Source organism: Brassica rapa, chromosome A05, assembly GCF_000309985.2.
Source record: "Brassica rapa cultivar Chiifu-401-42 chromosome A05, CAAS_Brap_v3.01, whole genome shotgun sequence".
NCBI classification, from domain to species: domain Eukaryota; kingdom Viridiplantae; phylum Streptophyta; class Magnoliopsida; order Brassicales; family Brassicaceae; genus Brassica; species Brassica rapa.
Window position 1 is genome coordinate 11,080,313 of NC_024799.2, and position 15,868 is coordinate 11,096,180.

Below are 15,868 nucleotides of genomic sequence, written 5' to 3' on the forward strand. Positions count from 1 at the left end.
TGTTATCAGAACTAATTCACAATTACTTTCTTCATTTATATAAAGACGATGACATTTTTTTTTCTTTAAACGATGATATTTAAATAAACAATTAAGCGCAACAGAGTACGACTAAGGCTGACACTGTTCATCACAAACAAAGCAAAAGAAACGTGTGTACAAAGAAACTTGCAGCCTCAAATAGATTTGTTTATACAGACTTGAGTTATCTAGCTCCAGGATTAAGCTCTGTTGTGATATTCATGGACAGCTCGATAGAAGAATCGTTAGTCGAATCCGTCATACGACTACCCATGTTTCTTGCCATCTCCATGTTCAGACACTCTTTCAGTTCCATTACTACTTGAGTCATCGTCGGTCTCCTTGAAGAAGACGGATTCAGACAAGTCATAGCGGTCTCAACAACTTTCCATACCGTGTTCGGATCAAAGTCTCCTTGAAGCTTAGGATCCACAATGCTATTAATGTCTCCTCTTGATAGCATCAAACCAACCCATTCACCTATGTGTGACCTTTCCCTTTTCTGGTCTATCACCGGTCGGTTTGTTACTAGCTCAAGTAGAACAACACCGAAGCTGAACACATCGCTTTTCTCTGTCAACCAGTTTGTTCTGTAGTACCTGAAAATCAAAGAAAGACAAACACACAATTTTAAAGACTTAACAAGAAAAAAAAAAAAATCAATAACTTTGTTGAGAGTAGAGATTAAAACTTACTCAGGATCAAGGTATCCAGGAGTTCCTGCAACTACGGTGGAGACATGAGTCTCAGTTCCAAGTGGGAAAGACCGCGAAAGCCCGAAATCAGCTAGCTTAGCTTGGAGCTTCTCGTTTAATAAGATGTTAGTTGTCTTAATGTCACGGTGAACTATTTGTGGTTTGCATCCATTGTGTAAATACTCCAATCCTTGAGCTGACTCGGCTGCTATACGAAGCCTTCCTTCCCAAGTTAGTATCGACGGTCCACGCTTCCCTGAAAATCATATTTTGAAACAAAAGGATCAGAATCTTGAGACCCCAAAACGTTAAGAACATTTTGTATGACAAAACCAGACCTGATAAATGCTCTTTCAAGTCCCCATTCGCCATGAACTCATAGATGAGAGACAATTTATCGCCTTCTTCGCAATATCCAACAAGACATGTGAGATCTTTGTGATGAACTCTAAGAAGCAACTCAACCTAACAAATACACAAAACAGAAACATATCCAAGAATTAAATCAAAACACCTTTTTAAAAATGTTTTAGAGAAAGATTGGTTCAGTATGTTAATTATTACCTCTGCTTTAAACTGTTTGTAACCAAGTGCAGTAGACTCAGTGAGCATCTTAACAGCAACAGGTTGGTTATCCAATACTCCGTAATAAACCACACCAAAACCTCCCCTACCAAGAACCCTCTCAAAGTTGTTGGTAATCTTAACAACATCAATGTAAGTCAATTTGCGGTTCTTGGCTATCACTGGAGATTCATAGCCATGAGACCTCGAATGTAACGGTGTTGTACCGGTGCCTGAATTGGGGTTAAGACCAAGCTTGACTCTCTTCTTCCTCTTGAGGACAAGGAAAGTAACGATTCCAGCTGCAATGAGGAAGACTGAAACAAGTGAGGCTGCAACAGGTGCAATAACCGTGTTTTTCTTCTTCTTCTTGGTGGTGGAGCATGAAATGATCGAACAGAGCCCGGTGTTTCCTTCGAGACTAGAGTTTCGTATATGTGATTGAAAGGAAAAAAAATGATTAGAAAGGTCTAAGGATTTAATGATATTTTTACTTGGCTCACACGCAAGGGATATATATATTACCTTAGTGAAATCCTTCCTCTTCGTGCTTTATCAAGGAGAGTTGCAGGGATTGAACCATTTAGCTCATTGTTTGATAGGTTTCTGCGAGAAACAGAGTGAACAGAGGTTACAATATGTTTGGTTTCTGTGACAACCCGTCCCGTGGGAACTACCTGTCCCGTGGACCCCAGACCCCAATCCTTCTATTATGAGTTCTCACTAAGTCCATAATTAGGTTGTTGGTGAGCCTCGAATCCAGGACCTCACCCTTTAACAGCATTCCCACAGGACAAGCTGTCACCAATTGATCTGCAGGTCAATTGGTGACAGCTTGTCCTGTGAGAATGTTGTTAGAGGTGGGTTCGAGGCTCACCAACAACCTAATTATGGAGTTAGTGAGAACTCATAATAGAGAGGATGGGGTCGGTACGCTGCAGCGCTGTGAGCCTGGGGCCTGCGGGGCAGGTAGTTCCCACGGGGCGGGTTGTCACAAAAAAAGTCGACTTTTTATGTGACAACCTGTCTTGCGGACCCCAGATTTCACAGCGTTGCAGCGCACCGACCCTAATCCCTCACCGTGGGAGGAACTGCTTCCACATCCACCGGTAGGTTATTGATGCGCTTGGCGTTACTCGAACCCAAGAGGACCTGGGTTCGAGGCCCCTGGGTTCGAGGCCCACCAACAACCTAATTATGGAGTTAGTGAGAACTCATAATGGAGGGATTAGGGTCGGTGCACTGCAACGCTGTGAATCTAGGTTCCTAGTGAGAGGATGGGTTGTTGACCAAGTTTTAGATTTGAGCCACCTTGTGCTTAAACTTACATGACTTTTAAGGTTTCCATGTTCACTAGAAACTCTGGAACCGAACCAGTCAAAGTATTGTTAGACAAGTCACTGCAAGAAAATCAAAGCCAAAAAAAACAATCACATATTAAAACATATGACTTTAAATCACAACATGGCTGGAGTTTCTAAGCGACTTGAGTACAACTACTTACAGAACTTCTAAATTGGTAAGGTCTGATATGGACTCCAATATCTCTCCAGTCAAGCCACTTGCAGACAAGTTCCTGTTTTCAAAGATCAAAGATTCTTAAAACCATTTCTAAAAAAAAAAATCATATTAAGAACAAATCAAACTCTGTTCTATAAAGAGAGCAAACTCTATGCTTACAAAGAAATGATCTTAGGCTGCTCATTGTCTATATAACTGCAATTAACACCAGACCACCTATAAGCCCGTGGCGCGCAAGTATCTCCTTCCCAGTCAATCTTGTTCACACCGTAACCCGACTTGATGTTCATCATTGCATCAACTGATAAATAAACTTCTCATGTAAATTTTTGGTTCTTGATCAACTATATATATATATAGATCCAAAAGTAGTTAGTTACCAACCTTCTTTTCCATCGGTTTCTTGCTCCGGAAGCAAGTTAACCAAATAAACCTCCATGCCATTGAGTAGAGGAGGCAACGTCGCGTTTCCTGTCCTTTGAAGCGAAAACGTGTACTTTCCATTCGCATCGGCACCAACTTCGTTAGAGGTAAATACGGAAGAAGTTGTGAAGTTAAGCGGTCTGAAGGGTCCGTAGATATGCTTGTCATTGTACATGATGTTGAACTCTCTTGTTTCATTGGACTTTAGCTCTTGAATCTCGGCAAAATGCATAAAAACGTAGAATTGCACGGTGCTGTCCACGCCAACTAGGGAAATGTTCATAGGTGCGTCCGGGTCTGTTGGAACTGAGGCTGTGACCATAGCAATCTCTGGTGGCTGGTAGTCATTGTTGACATTCACTGTCTGGTTGGTACTAATCTGTGACCAGTTTCCAAAGTTATACGGTGTCCAGACACGATCAAACACATCGATTCCGTACCTAAAACGAAAAAAAAGCATATTTAGTACCATTTTTTAAGTTGTCTGACCTGACATGAACTTATATACCTGTAGCCTTGGTTAAGAGTTGCACCAACGTCTGCTCTGATGAAGAGCTGCAAAGATCCTTGTCGAGACAAGTAAGTAGTGTTCTTGAGTTTACGAAGCTCTAAAGCGGAGATAAAAGGCGTTGAGTCTCCTGTTTTGACCAAACAGATTTGTAAACGGTCGGCCTTCAAGACATGAATCATCTCAAAGATTGATGCTTGGGTCTCGTTTGTGGTTGAAACTGTAGTCCATAGGTTAGGCCCGAGGTGGAGCTCGAATTGCGTGGTGGGATTATCGTCATAACCGCCGTGTAAGAAGTTTGTTCTGATCAGATACTCATCGCCTATGGTTAGGTTTAGGGTATAGCAGTTTCTTATGCCTTGTGGAAAACTCCTTAGGTTCCTTGTGAAGTAAGTAAAAATAACTTGTAAAGAATATGTAGCTTGAGCTTCAAGCTATTAAAATTAATTGATACTGAGAATATTATCTATACCAGGCTTGTTGCTGAAACTGGGTCCGGTATGCTTGTTTGATGCTTCTACCAACACCGGTACTGATGAAACTCGCATCCGAGATGTAAGTAAGGTTTGTTGTTCCCTCACGAAAAGTCGTTCCCCTCGGCGAACCACAGTCCAGACTGATGAACCCTACAGAAGAAGAAAAGAAGAGTGTGTTTAGTAAACCATACCCGGTTTGATGAAGATGTTATAACTAGCTTTTACCTGACTGATCTTGGGCAAGACTAAGGAAAAAAACGGAGAAGATTTCGAGAAAAACTAAGAGAAGACAAGCAGAAAACGCCATTAGCATTCGTCACTTTAGGTTTCTCTCGTCTTTTGATTATGCAGATTATAAAATTAGGAATCAAATGAACATATATGGGGTGCAACTAAAGAAATGAAACTGGGAATTGTTTTCTTGTCTAAACCGCGTTGATACTTGGTACTGGTTACTATTATTGGGAACTCAAAGTCAAACCTTTTGGTAGAGGTAACCAATTGCAATTTTTTTACGTTAATTCGTTGACGTATGAAAAAGTCGTATATGCTGATAATTACATTGTTTTTTTTTTTGAAAAAAAAAATGATAATTACATATGAAGGAAGTTTTTGCTAATTTGTTAATCTCACCATCAGTTCCGATTTATATTGCTTCCAACTACGTGAATATTAATTTCTTTTGGTTTTATGCATATAGATTTGATTTTTATGTAGTTAAATAGGTGAGAGTTTCTCAGAGATTATCTTTAGAGAAAATCTTTACAGTATATAAATAATATGGAGAATATGTTGCAGTTTTTAGAGCTTGTCTCCAGAGAATTTTTAAACATTATATATATTTTTGTAAAGCAAAAACATAAAATAAAAAATCGTTGAAATATGAACACCAGAAAATGAAATATACATAAAATTATATAAAAGAAAACAATCTCTCAAAACTTATCTCTAAAATAAATATCAGAAATTATATAAGATATGATTGGTTGTCTTTTTGTGATGAAGCTCCAACTTATCTAAATAAAATTTGCGGATGTTGACAAAATAATAGTATCTTTATTTTCTTTTTCAATGACTAACCATATTTAATTCAGAGAACATAAATTGTAATTAAATTAACTAATAGTTTTATTTAATGAAATTTTACTATCTTCTCATGTTAAATTTTGTAATTCTTTCTGAAAACTAAAATTGAAAGCAAACATTAAGTTTTGAAAGTCAGAACGAGATTGGTTGGTGAGGAGCTAGCTAATACATGCACCAGTAAAACTGTGTCTGGAGAGACGACCACGACTTTAAAAAGAACACAAACTCAAAATAAAATAGCTGGTCAATATCAATTTGGCTGTATTATTACAAGATTTGCGAACATTATAGACAAGTGGGCGATATGTACATTTATAAGTTTTTTAAAGACATCATTCTACTGTCTAATAAAATAATATGTATTGAGAGAATCAGGGATAACTAGTAAATATTTTATAAGAAGTCGGATTTGAAAATCATCGAAATTTCAGATTTTTCGTATCTTTCAATTTTGAATAAAAATTAATAAATTGATATATTATACTGAACTCCAAGATAGTTATGGAAATCCAAAATACAACGCATTATAAGTTAATCAATTTTCTTAGAGAAGAGAAAATGGGAATCAAAACCAAAATCAAAGTGGCCAAAAATATATTTTTGGACGTGATCGGCGGCTGATATATGTCGATCCTTCTCCAAGGATTTGAAAACGAACACAAAACGATTAGTGCACATGGACATGGGGGGCCTTACCTTCTTACGGTTTGACCGTTGACATTTTCTTTTTCCTTTTCCGGAATAAATATGCTGTGCATAACTCATAACTTAGACCTCTAAATATTTTTTTCATAATACTATATAATTTCGTGTGTAATATTTATTTATATATATATGGTAAAACTATTTTTTATATTTAAATAATCAAATTCGATCCAGTATATTTGACCGAATGAAGCATGAATTTTTAATTGTATTTAAACCTATAACACTACAAAAAATTTATCTTTGTAAATTTATGTATAAAGTTTGGCACGTAAATATGGTGCTTCATAAGTTTTAGCTCAGGGTTCGCATGTATATAATAATATTTATGATTTAGACCTATTGATTGTATATTATTGGTAAAAAAGTTGAAACTAACTATTCAAATGTATATTATATCCAAATGGGATGTACACTGTTAATCAAGATATTGAACATTCTTAACAAAGAGATGGTAGAAACCCAGAGAGAACCGAGTATTACAAAACTCTAAGCTTTTGCTTGAAAAATAAAAGTTCTACCAAAACTAAGACATTATATCTCGCAAACAATTTCTGGATAACTAACAGTAAGTAACAAGTAATCTAACACATCGTCATATGCGAAGCAATAACCATTGTCCTAGATGTGGAGTAGATGATGAGACTATAAACCATGCCATCTTCGAGTGTCCCCCAGCGCTACAAACATGAGCACATGCAGCAACCCCAACTCCGTCATCAATTTTCCCCAACACGAGCCACTACATGAATATAGACTATCTTTTTTAGAGAAAGAATGATATAGAAGATCTTGAGGTGGATAAAGATCCATATCCTTGGATTATATGGTTTATTTGGAAAGCAAAAAATAATAAACTATTCAGAAGAATATTCAGAGATCCTTTGGAAACCGTCTGACATGCTAAGTCAGAATGTTATGTTTGGTTCTAAACAAACAGCAAACAAGAGGAACACGTAGTTGCACAAAACCTTGAGCAGTTAACAAATTCTGAGAGATGCATGATAGATGGATCATGGACACATGATGCACACTATAGTGGTTATGGATGAACATGGAAGACCTAAGGAGAAACAACTCAGCTATTGGGAGCACGAAACTAGTGATGAAGAATCTCACCACTTCACTCGAAGCTCGAGGCCCTCTCGTGTGCGATGTAGCACATGCTTCAGCTATCGACGTGTTAAGCTTTTGGCACAGATTGTAAGGATCTAATCTCGATGATTCAAGACCCAGGAACATGGCCTAACTTCTCAACTGAATTGGACGAGCTGCAGAAGCTGAAGAGCATATTCTCATAATTATCTATTGTTTTTATTTCTTGATCTGAAAATGTATTGTTTGATTCATTAGCTAAGATAGTGAAATCCTTCAATAGGAATATGTATTACATTGGTTGTTCTATTCCGATCTGATTCTCCAGACCACTTCAAATTTGAGTATTAGATCAGTCGTTTGATGTCAGAAAAGAAAAAAGGCTAATTAACTACGTAAACATAATAAACACTGGGAGGGGGTTATAGGATGCGCATTGGCATGCTTCGATTCTGACATTATAAAAAAAAATTAGCTTTATCCAACTAAACCATACCGATTCACTAATATAAAAGGAAATTCCATTATTAATTTATACTTTTAATACGTAGCTATAATCATGGCTGTCCTATAAACGATGACCACCAAAAAACAATTTGACTTTAATTAATAGTAGAGTTTCTTTTTTTTTCTTTTTGCTTAGTAGACTTTCCTGTAAAAGAATAATCACATGATTAAAAAAAAAGAGAAGAAGATGATGATAGGATATTTATAGTTTCCAGGTTGTGTTCTGATATGGACGAGATAACGCATCCTAATCTGTCTCAGATCATAAACAATGTACTCGGTGTGCTCTGTAAGCAAAATGAAACAATTTTATTGGCGTAAAGGTAAAAACAAAACCTGAATTATAATTATGAAAACAAACAAAAGAAAACCTTACAATCCATCTGATACACGCAGTGGCGGAGCTAGATATTAATTTTACATGGGTCATTTATTCATATTATACTAACTAAAAAGGTATGTGTGAGGTTTGAACACAAGACATGGGGGTCATAGGGGAGGATTTTTACCAAATCATCACGAGAACATGAATGTTTATCAGCCTATAAGTTAAGTTTTATAAATTTCATGTGGGTCAGATGACCCCCCTCAGGTCAGGGTGGCTCCGCCACTGGATACACGGGACATCCAAGTGGAACAACAACACCATCATCCAAGCGGAACAACAACACCGTTAATGTAAACACATGAATTAATAATAATAATGTAACCACAAAAGAAGGTAGAAGGATGTGTACAGCGAAAAAAAAAGTTAGAAGGATGTAACCGCAAACAGATGCTGACAGAATCAATATGTAAAACACCTTACCCGCTTAGTTCTTCAAGTCTAGCTTGTGTTTCCTCGTTTATAATCTTGTTTTGCTGTCCTTCAATCACTTTTGATATTCTCTTCAGTATTTCATAACCCTATTTCAAGAGGAGCAGTTAATCATCCGATTTTTGTTTTATGTAGTAATTTATCTTCAAGAGGGCCGGTTCATTAGCTTTGGCTTTTAAACTGTAAAGAGCGAATATATATAGGTTTTAAAAATCTCCAAATTGTAAACAGAAAAATATTTATTTTTTTCTAAAAATGCAATATAACAAAAGCAACTAGTATAGCAGTTATTTCAGATACCTTTAGAATTGTGGACTTGCTTAGCTTACCAAGTGGCAACTTATTGGCATCATAACCTATTTCAGCCATTTGTTTAACCATCATGTTGTCATTAAAAATGAGAGATACAAAACTGGCGACGTGAGGATCAAGTCTTGATCATTCCAAAGGTTTATCAACTTCTAATGATTCGCCAAAAAGACTCAAATTTCCCCCCGCACTGCTATTGTAGTCGGTTATAAACGGTGTATAGAGGTTAGGACAAATCGAAGAAGGAATGAACTACGTCTGAACATTCGACGGTTTAAAGTTAGTCTTTGTCTTCTCATAGAACTTGTTAGTAAACGATACACGAGCAAAACTTTCCTGATTAAAAGGGCCATATAGTTTGGTTTGGCCTTTCACACCAACTCTTCCCCATCTCTGGTATAATTAGTAAGCTTGCTTATTATGAAACTGTGTAGGGATCCGACTCTGCACAAACCACAAAAGATTAAGCAACCTACTTGGCTAATTATCACCAGAGCTGGTCCTGAGAAACATCTTTATCTTGGTCCCCAACTTTTAATAGCTTAAATACATAGGACTAATGCCCCCAAATTATAAAAGATGTATTTTATTAAGCTTTACCTAAAATGTTTACTGCTCATTAAATCTCATGACCGGCCTTGTTTATCACTGGTTTACAATAGAATATATACATACCTAGGACTTGCTTGATTATGAATTTGTTCTTGTTTTCACCAAGATGAGTCTGAGTGTCTGACTTAAGGTAGCGTCGTAAATATAGCTCTCCTACACAATTCATCGATAAAGAAAGATGGTGAATCTCAAAATCCATTGAAACTTAAGAAAAACGGAAACATGAAAAATCTTGCTTCAAGCTGGGCTTGTTGAATTAGGGTTTAGTAGTGACCCTTTGTAAAACATGGAAACTGCTTTTGATTTCCTCAGGAATCCAGGGATCCAATACTGCTGCACATTTCTTTGTTGCTGCGACTATTTTGTTCTTCTCCTCTGCTTTAGCTGTCTTCTTCACTCTTTTTGTTTTATCTTTTGGTGTAGTTGCGGAGCATCTTGTGAGATTATGCAGAATTAGATACCAAAACAACTTGTTTATTCATGATCATTGAGGAGTCTATTTATACAAGGTACAACACTGTAAAGATAACTCCTAAAGTGCTATAAAACAAGAGATAATCATAGTTATATCATTATTTATAAGGAAATAATCCTTATCTAAACTCTTCTCTCTGATACTCCCCCTCAAGTTGGAGTGTGGAGATTCGTAACACCCAATTTGGATGATAACTCTTGAAACTTAGCACGACCCAGAGATTTTGTCAGAAGGTCTACGACCTGAGAATGAGCTGTAACATGTATTGTCTCAATGAGCTTAGCTTTGACAGCATCACGAACATCATGGCAGTCATTTTCCACATGTTTTGTGCGCTCGTGAAAAACAAAATTTGCAGCTATATGTATTACAGCTTTACTATCACAAAAGAAACGTGATGGCACATGTTGTTTAATACCCAATCCTTCAAAAGACGTCGCAGCCATTTGATTTCTTTAAGTGCATCTGACATGGCTATGTACTCTGCCTCGGCTGATGAATGAGAAACAGTATCTTTTTTCTTTGTTCTCCAAGAAATAGGTGAGCCTCCAAGCAGAACAACATAAGTGCTCAGAGACCGACGAGTACGAGGACAACCGGACCAATCGGCATCACAGTAGACTGTTATAGAAAGATCAAAATCTGATTTGAGAAGAATTCCTTGGCCAATGGATCCCTGTATGAACCTAACCACGCGAAGTGCTGCCTCCCAGTGAGCCTCTTTCGGAGTGTGCATGAACTGAGTTAAGATGTGGATTGCATAGCTCAGTTCAGATCTTGTATGACTAAGATAAATTAGCCGCCTGACTAGTCTACGATAGAGTTTCGGATAGGCAAGCAAAGGGCTCTGAAGTTTAGGATTGTCAAGTTGATGTCCTTGTTCAAGAGGAGTAATTGCTGGTTTACAACCCAGATTACCTGTTTTACTGACAATGTCGAGTGTGTATTTGCATTGAGATATAAAGAAGCCATCTGGTCCACGGCTGAGTTCGAGACCATGGAAATATTTGAGTTTTCCAAGATCTTTCATGGAGAAGCAACAACTGAGATAATCTTTAAATTTCTGAAGCATGTGATTGTTGTTGCCGCAGATTAAAAGATCATCTACGTAGATGAGAACATGCATCTCAACGCCATTTTTCACGTAAGAGAACAACAAGTAATCACCATAGGACTGAACAACCAAACCGCAAGAGAGAGTCTGAAAGCTTTTTAAACCAACACCTGGGAGCTTGTTTCAGACCATACAGAGACTTCCGAAGTCGACAAACCTTGCATGGATGCGTGTGACGAAAGCCAGGAGGAAGCAACATATAAATCTCTTTGTCCAAGTCACCATGAAGGAAGGCGTTGTTAACATATATCTGAAAGACCTCCCAGTTCTTTGATGCAACAAGTCATAGAAGAGATCAAATCGTTGTCATCTTGATAACAGGAACAAAATTCTCTGAGTAATCCTTACCTTCGACTTGCTTGCTTCCATTCACTACAAGATGCGACTTGTGCCATTTGATAGTATCATTGGCGTTATATTTGATGCAGTAGACCCACTGACTTGGAATGTCAATTTTACCAGGAGGGAGTGTGGTAATGTCCTATGTATGTTGCTCTTCCAAAGCATCAACTTCTTCGTACACTGAATCATTCCAAACATCGTACTGAGCTTCTTCCTTAAAATGTTTAGGTACAATTCCAGCAGTTATGGCATCAAGAAAAACTTGATATCCTGGAGAGAAGTTAGAATCAGAAATAAAATCTGATAAAGGGTAAAGTGTAGTACCTGAGACCGTAGACGAGGACTAACATGAGAGAGAAAGAGCGTGATGGGTAGTAGAGGCTTGAACATTATAAAGGACATAGTCTCAAAGTTTGACCGAGGGAACCCGTTCCCTTTGTCCTCGACGAGGTGACTTAGGTGATGAATCAGTTGGAGTAACTGAAATCTCATGTGGAGGTGCTGTGGTTTGAACTACATGTAATGGTTGATCCGTAGAAACCTCTGGTTCTTGAGCAGAGGAAGCGAGAACCGTGGGTTGTGGCATGGTTTCAACTGCTGATGATGTCGTATATGTGCTCCTCCTGTCGACAATAATCGGAGTAACAGCCCACTCGGAGTAACAGCCCAGTCATCATCAGGTGGAGTCGAACTAGATGTTGATGGAAGCAATGCCACTTTCTCACTGAATGGAAAACGTGAATCATCGCGAAAGAAAACGTCGCGTTAGATAATCATCTCTTCATATTCCAAATCAAAGACTTTCCATCTTTTCTTACCAAGAGAGTAGCCAAGAAAAACGCACAAGCGGCTGCGTGAATCAAATTTATCTTTGGAGCGTGAAGTCTTATGAACATAACAAGCTGACCCAAAGACTTTGAGTTGTCCATAGTCTGGTTTTTGTTCATGAAAAATATCGTATGGAGAAAGACTCTTATGGAGTTTTGATGGAGTACGGTTGATCAGGTAAGCTGCAGTAAGAATGGCTTCACCCCAAAATTTGATAGGTAGAGACGCTTGAAACAAGAGTGCTCGAGCAACATTGAGGATGTGCCTGTGCTTTTTTTCAACACGCCCATTTTGTTGAGGTGTTGCGACACATGAAGTTTGGTGAATAATCCCAAGCTCACGAAAGTGATTAGATAGACACATGAATTCAGTTCCATTGTCGCTGTGAACTAACTTGACTGGTTTACTGAATTGTTTCTCAGCGTAAGTGATGAAATTTTTCAGAATAGTTCGAACATCAGACTTGGCGAGCATTAAGTAAGTCCAGACTGCTCTTGAGTGGTCATCGACAATGGTAAGGAAATAGACAGCTCCACATGTTGAAGGGATTCAATAAGGTTCCCATACATCACAATGAATAAGAGAAAAAAATTCATTTGATTTATTATTGCAATAAAAAAACACCTCTCCAGTTTGTTTTGCTCGAAAACATATGTCACACAGACTGGAGTTAACAGAACTAGATGAAGAAGAAAGCACAGGTAAAGCCGAAAAAACAGTAAAGCTTGGATGTCCTAAGCGTTGGTGCCAAAGAGCCTGATCCGCAGAGATGTTGACGCTGTGAACTTTGGCAGTGGCGACCTTAGTTAGGAGGTATACCCCATCAAGCTCTTCACCTCTTCCAATCAAAGTCCTCAAAAAACGGTCCTGTAAAACACACTGTATCAGTAAATGTCGCAAAGCATCCCGTTTGCTTCAAAATCTTTGAAACGGAGATAAGTATGCAATTTAAAGATGGCACAAGCAACATATTTTTAAATGAAACTTTTGAGGACAATTGGAAATCGCCCATACTAACAGTAAACGTTTTACTGCCATCAGCAAATCCAATAGAACACAAAGATATGGAAACAATGTTAGTTAACAAGGAAACGTATCCGGTCATGTGGTGAGAGGCTCATGTGTCGAGGATAACATCACTTTATCGTTTCTTACCAGAAAGCTTGTTACTGGTGTTTGACTTTTCTTGAATTAAGTGAGAGAGAGAGAGCTCGCCATTGTTCTTGTGTGAACTCTGGAAAAACAGAGGAGTTTGCACTTGTAGTAAGCCCCAAAGTGTCCTGTTGAGATTCTCGACTTCGAGAGGATAGTATCCGTTGCTCTTCACGAATTGCCTTAGAGTATACTTATTCTAGAGATGGCAAAGGACCAAGACCGATAATAGTTGTACAGAGACTCCCGTATCTAGCATCATCAAGTCCGAGCAAGAAGTCATGAACCTTGTCTTCTTCTCTTTCTTTGGACAAGGTCTCTGCAACCTCACACAAACAAGTCAAAAGAGGTCTGTGAAGAGCATATTCCTCCCACAAAGAACTCAACCTGCCGAAATAGTCTAAGACATATTGGCCTTCTTGTCTGCACGTTGATATTTGACCTTTGAGTTGATGAAGTCGAACTTTATTGTGAACTGAAAAACGCTGCTTTAAATTGCTCCACAATTGAGATGCATCAGCGATGAAAGTCACCGTTGACCTAACTTTTGGTTCGATGGAAACTCGAATCCAGCCGATGATCATAGAGTTGACAGTCATCCAATTTTCATAGTCGGCATGATCATCAGCCGGCTTTTTGATAGTGCCCTAGACAAAACCTGACTTGCGCTTGGCTTGAAGAGCATTAAGCATCTCGGTGGACCACTCGTTGTAGTTTTCACCATTGAGAAGAACGGAAGTAATAAGTGCTCCTGGATTGTTGGAGTTAGGTAAAGTATAAGGAGAAACGATGGCTACTTCCATCGTGAATTAGGCACAACACGTGTGCTTGTCTCGGTGTCGTATCACCTTGAGACTGAAAAGAAAAATTTATCTGATTTTGCAGAATAGCTTTGATACCATGTAAAATTAGATACCAAAACAACTTGTTTATTCATGATCATTGAGGAGCCTATTTATACAAGGGAGAACACCGTAAAGATACTCCTAAAGTACTATAAAACAGCAGATAAACATAGTTATATCATTATGTATAAGCAAGTAATCCTTATCTAAACTCTTCTCCCTAATAGATTAGTGTTGACATTGTGAGAATAATGGTTGTTTAAGGATGCAAGAAGATTACTATGAGATGTAACTCCTGCACCACTGGCCAGGGAAGCTAAACCAAGAGCAGAGGTGAAGATCTTTCTCGTCATCCTTAGACGCTGCAAATTCACCATTCCTCCAATCATCAATTCAGATATTCACAAACTCAAAAAGAGGGAGCGTGTTGGTCAATTTAGGGCGTGCAAAGCTCTGATTAGGGTTTTTAATCTTTAATTTGCGTTCAATTCAAATATTCACCATTCCGCGCGGGTGTTGGATTTAATTTGTGTTCAATGTAAATTTATAAACTATTTATTTTATAAAATGTCCATTTATATTTTTATTTTTTGTAAAATATATTTAGAGTAGAATATATTATATTATAATATAAATGTTTGATAATAATTTTTTATCTGTACGTAATATTATATTTATAATTTTATAACTTGATGCAATTTGATGTAATTGTAATATTCATATATTAACCTATTGATTTTTTGTTTATTTATTTAAAAATGATTTAATTTTTTTTACAGTAGGTTTTTATGAATTATTATTAATTTTATGATATTTGATTTTCTTAAAAATTGTATTGTAGCAGATTAATATATACTATATATTACAATTTGTGTTTTTATTTTCAACAAAAAGAAATAACAATTAATTGTAATTAATTAATTAAAAAATTTGATTTTAAGTGAAGTGACAGATTTATAAATAAGAAAGAAATGCAATGGCTAAATATGTAAATAAAAAGAAATATTTAATCTGCTATCTGTGTTTCTAAACAATTCTCATTTAATCTGTTATCCAAGTTTTCAAACGACAGAATATGTAAATGAGAAATAAATAGAGTGACTAAATATGTAAATAAAAAAAAGTATTTAATATGTTATCTTTGTTTTCAAATAACTTTCATTTAATCTACTATCTAAGTTTCCAAACAGTACCAAAAGGTACTTCAGTTTTAATAATATAGACTAGATCTCGATCCGCGCAACCGCGCGGATGTTTGTTTCCATTTTTTTATATAAACATTTTGTTTACAATTCTAAATTGGAATATATTATAATATATATAAAGTGTGTTTATCACTTTTAAAAAGTAATAATTTTACTATATATGTTTTTTATTAAATAAATTGTTTCAAACTGTCACATATGTCAGGTTTTTTTATTATGTTTTTTGGATTGTTATTTCATTTTTTAACTCGTAATTATATATAAAGATTGGTAAATATATTTTTATTGTTACCTCGAAAATATTGTAATATTTCGAAGTATGATTCTTAGCGTCGTTATTTATAGATAGTTAAATAGTTAGGGTATTGTAGAGAGTATATTCTTTGAAATCTATAATTAATAGACATTAAATAGTACAATATTATGTATTAGTTGTTATGGAAAATATAGTAGATTTGTTGAGTAGATAATGGCAACATCAATTAGTGAAATCTAACAAATATGTTTGATATATATCGTTAGAATATTAGAAGTTGCAAGTCTCAAGCAAGAAATTCAATAGATATTT

The 15,868-nt window shown here is 36.7% G+C and overlaps 1 protein-coding gene across 1 annotated transcript; it reads right to left on the reverse strand.

The window, feature by feature from the left end:
- Positions 1-12: 12 nt before the first annotated feature.
- On the reverse strand, positions 13-7,994 carry LOC103868543 (LRR receptor-like serine/threonine-protein kinase IOS1). The gene is made up of 13 exons (XM_009146627.2): positions 7,978-7,994; positions 4,434-7,888; positions 4,205-4,358; positions 3,733-4,113; positions 3,186-3,664; positions 2,961-3,102; positions 2,785-2,856; positions 2,609-2,680; positions 1,806-1,886; positions 1,281-1,701; positions 1,055-1,181; positions 717-972; positions 13-620 (listed from the first exon to the last, which is right to left on the reverse strand). Exons 2-13 carry the CDS (start codon positions 4,519-4,521, stop codon positions 206-208), a joined length of 2,688 nt encoding a protein of 895 aa, XP_009144875.1. The 5' UTR covers positions 4,522-7,888; positions 7,978-7,994; the 3' UTR covers positions 13-205.
- Between the last annotated feature and the right edge of the window lie 7,874 nt (positions 7,995-15,868).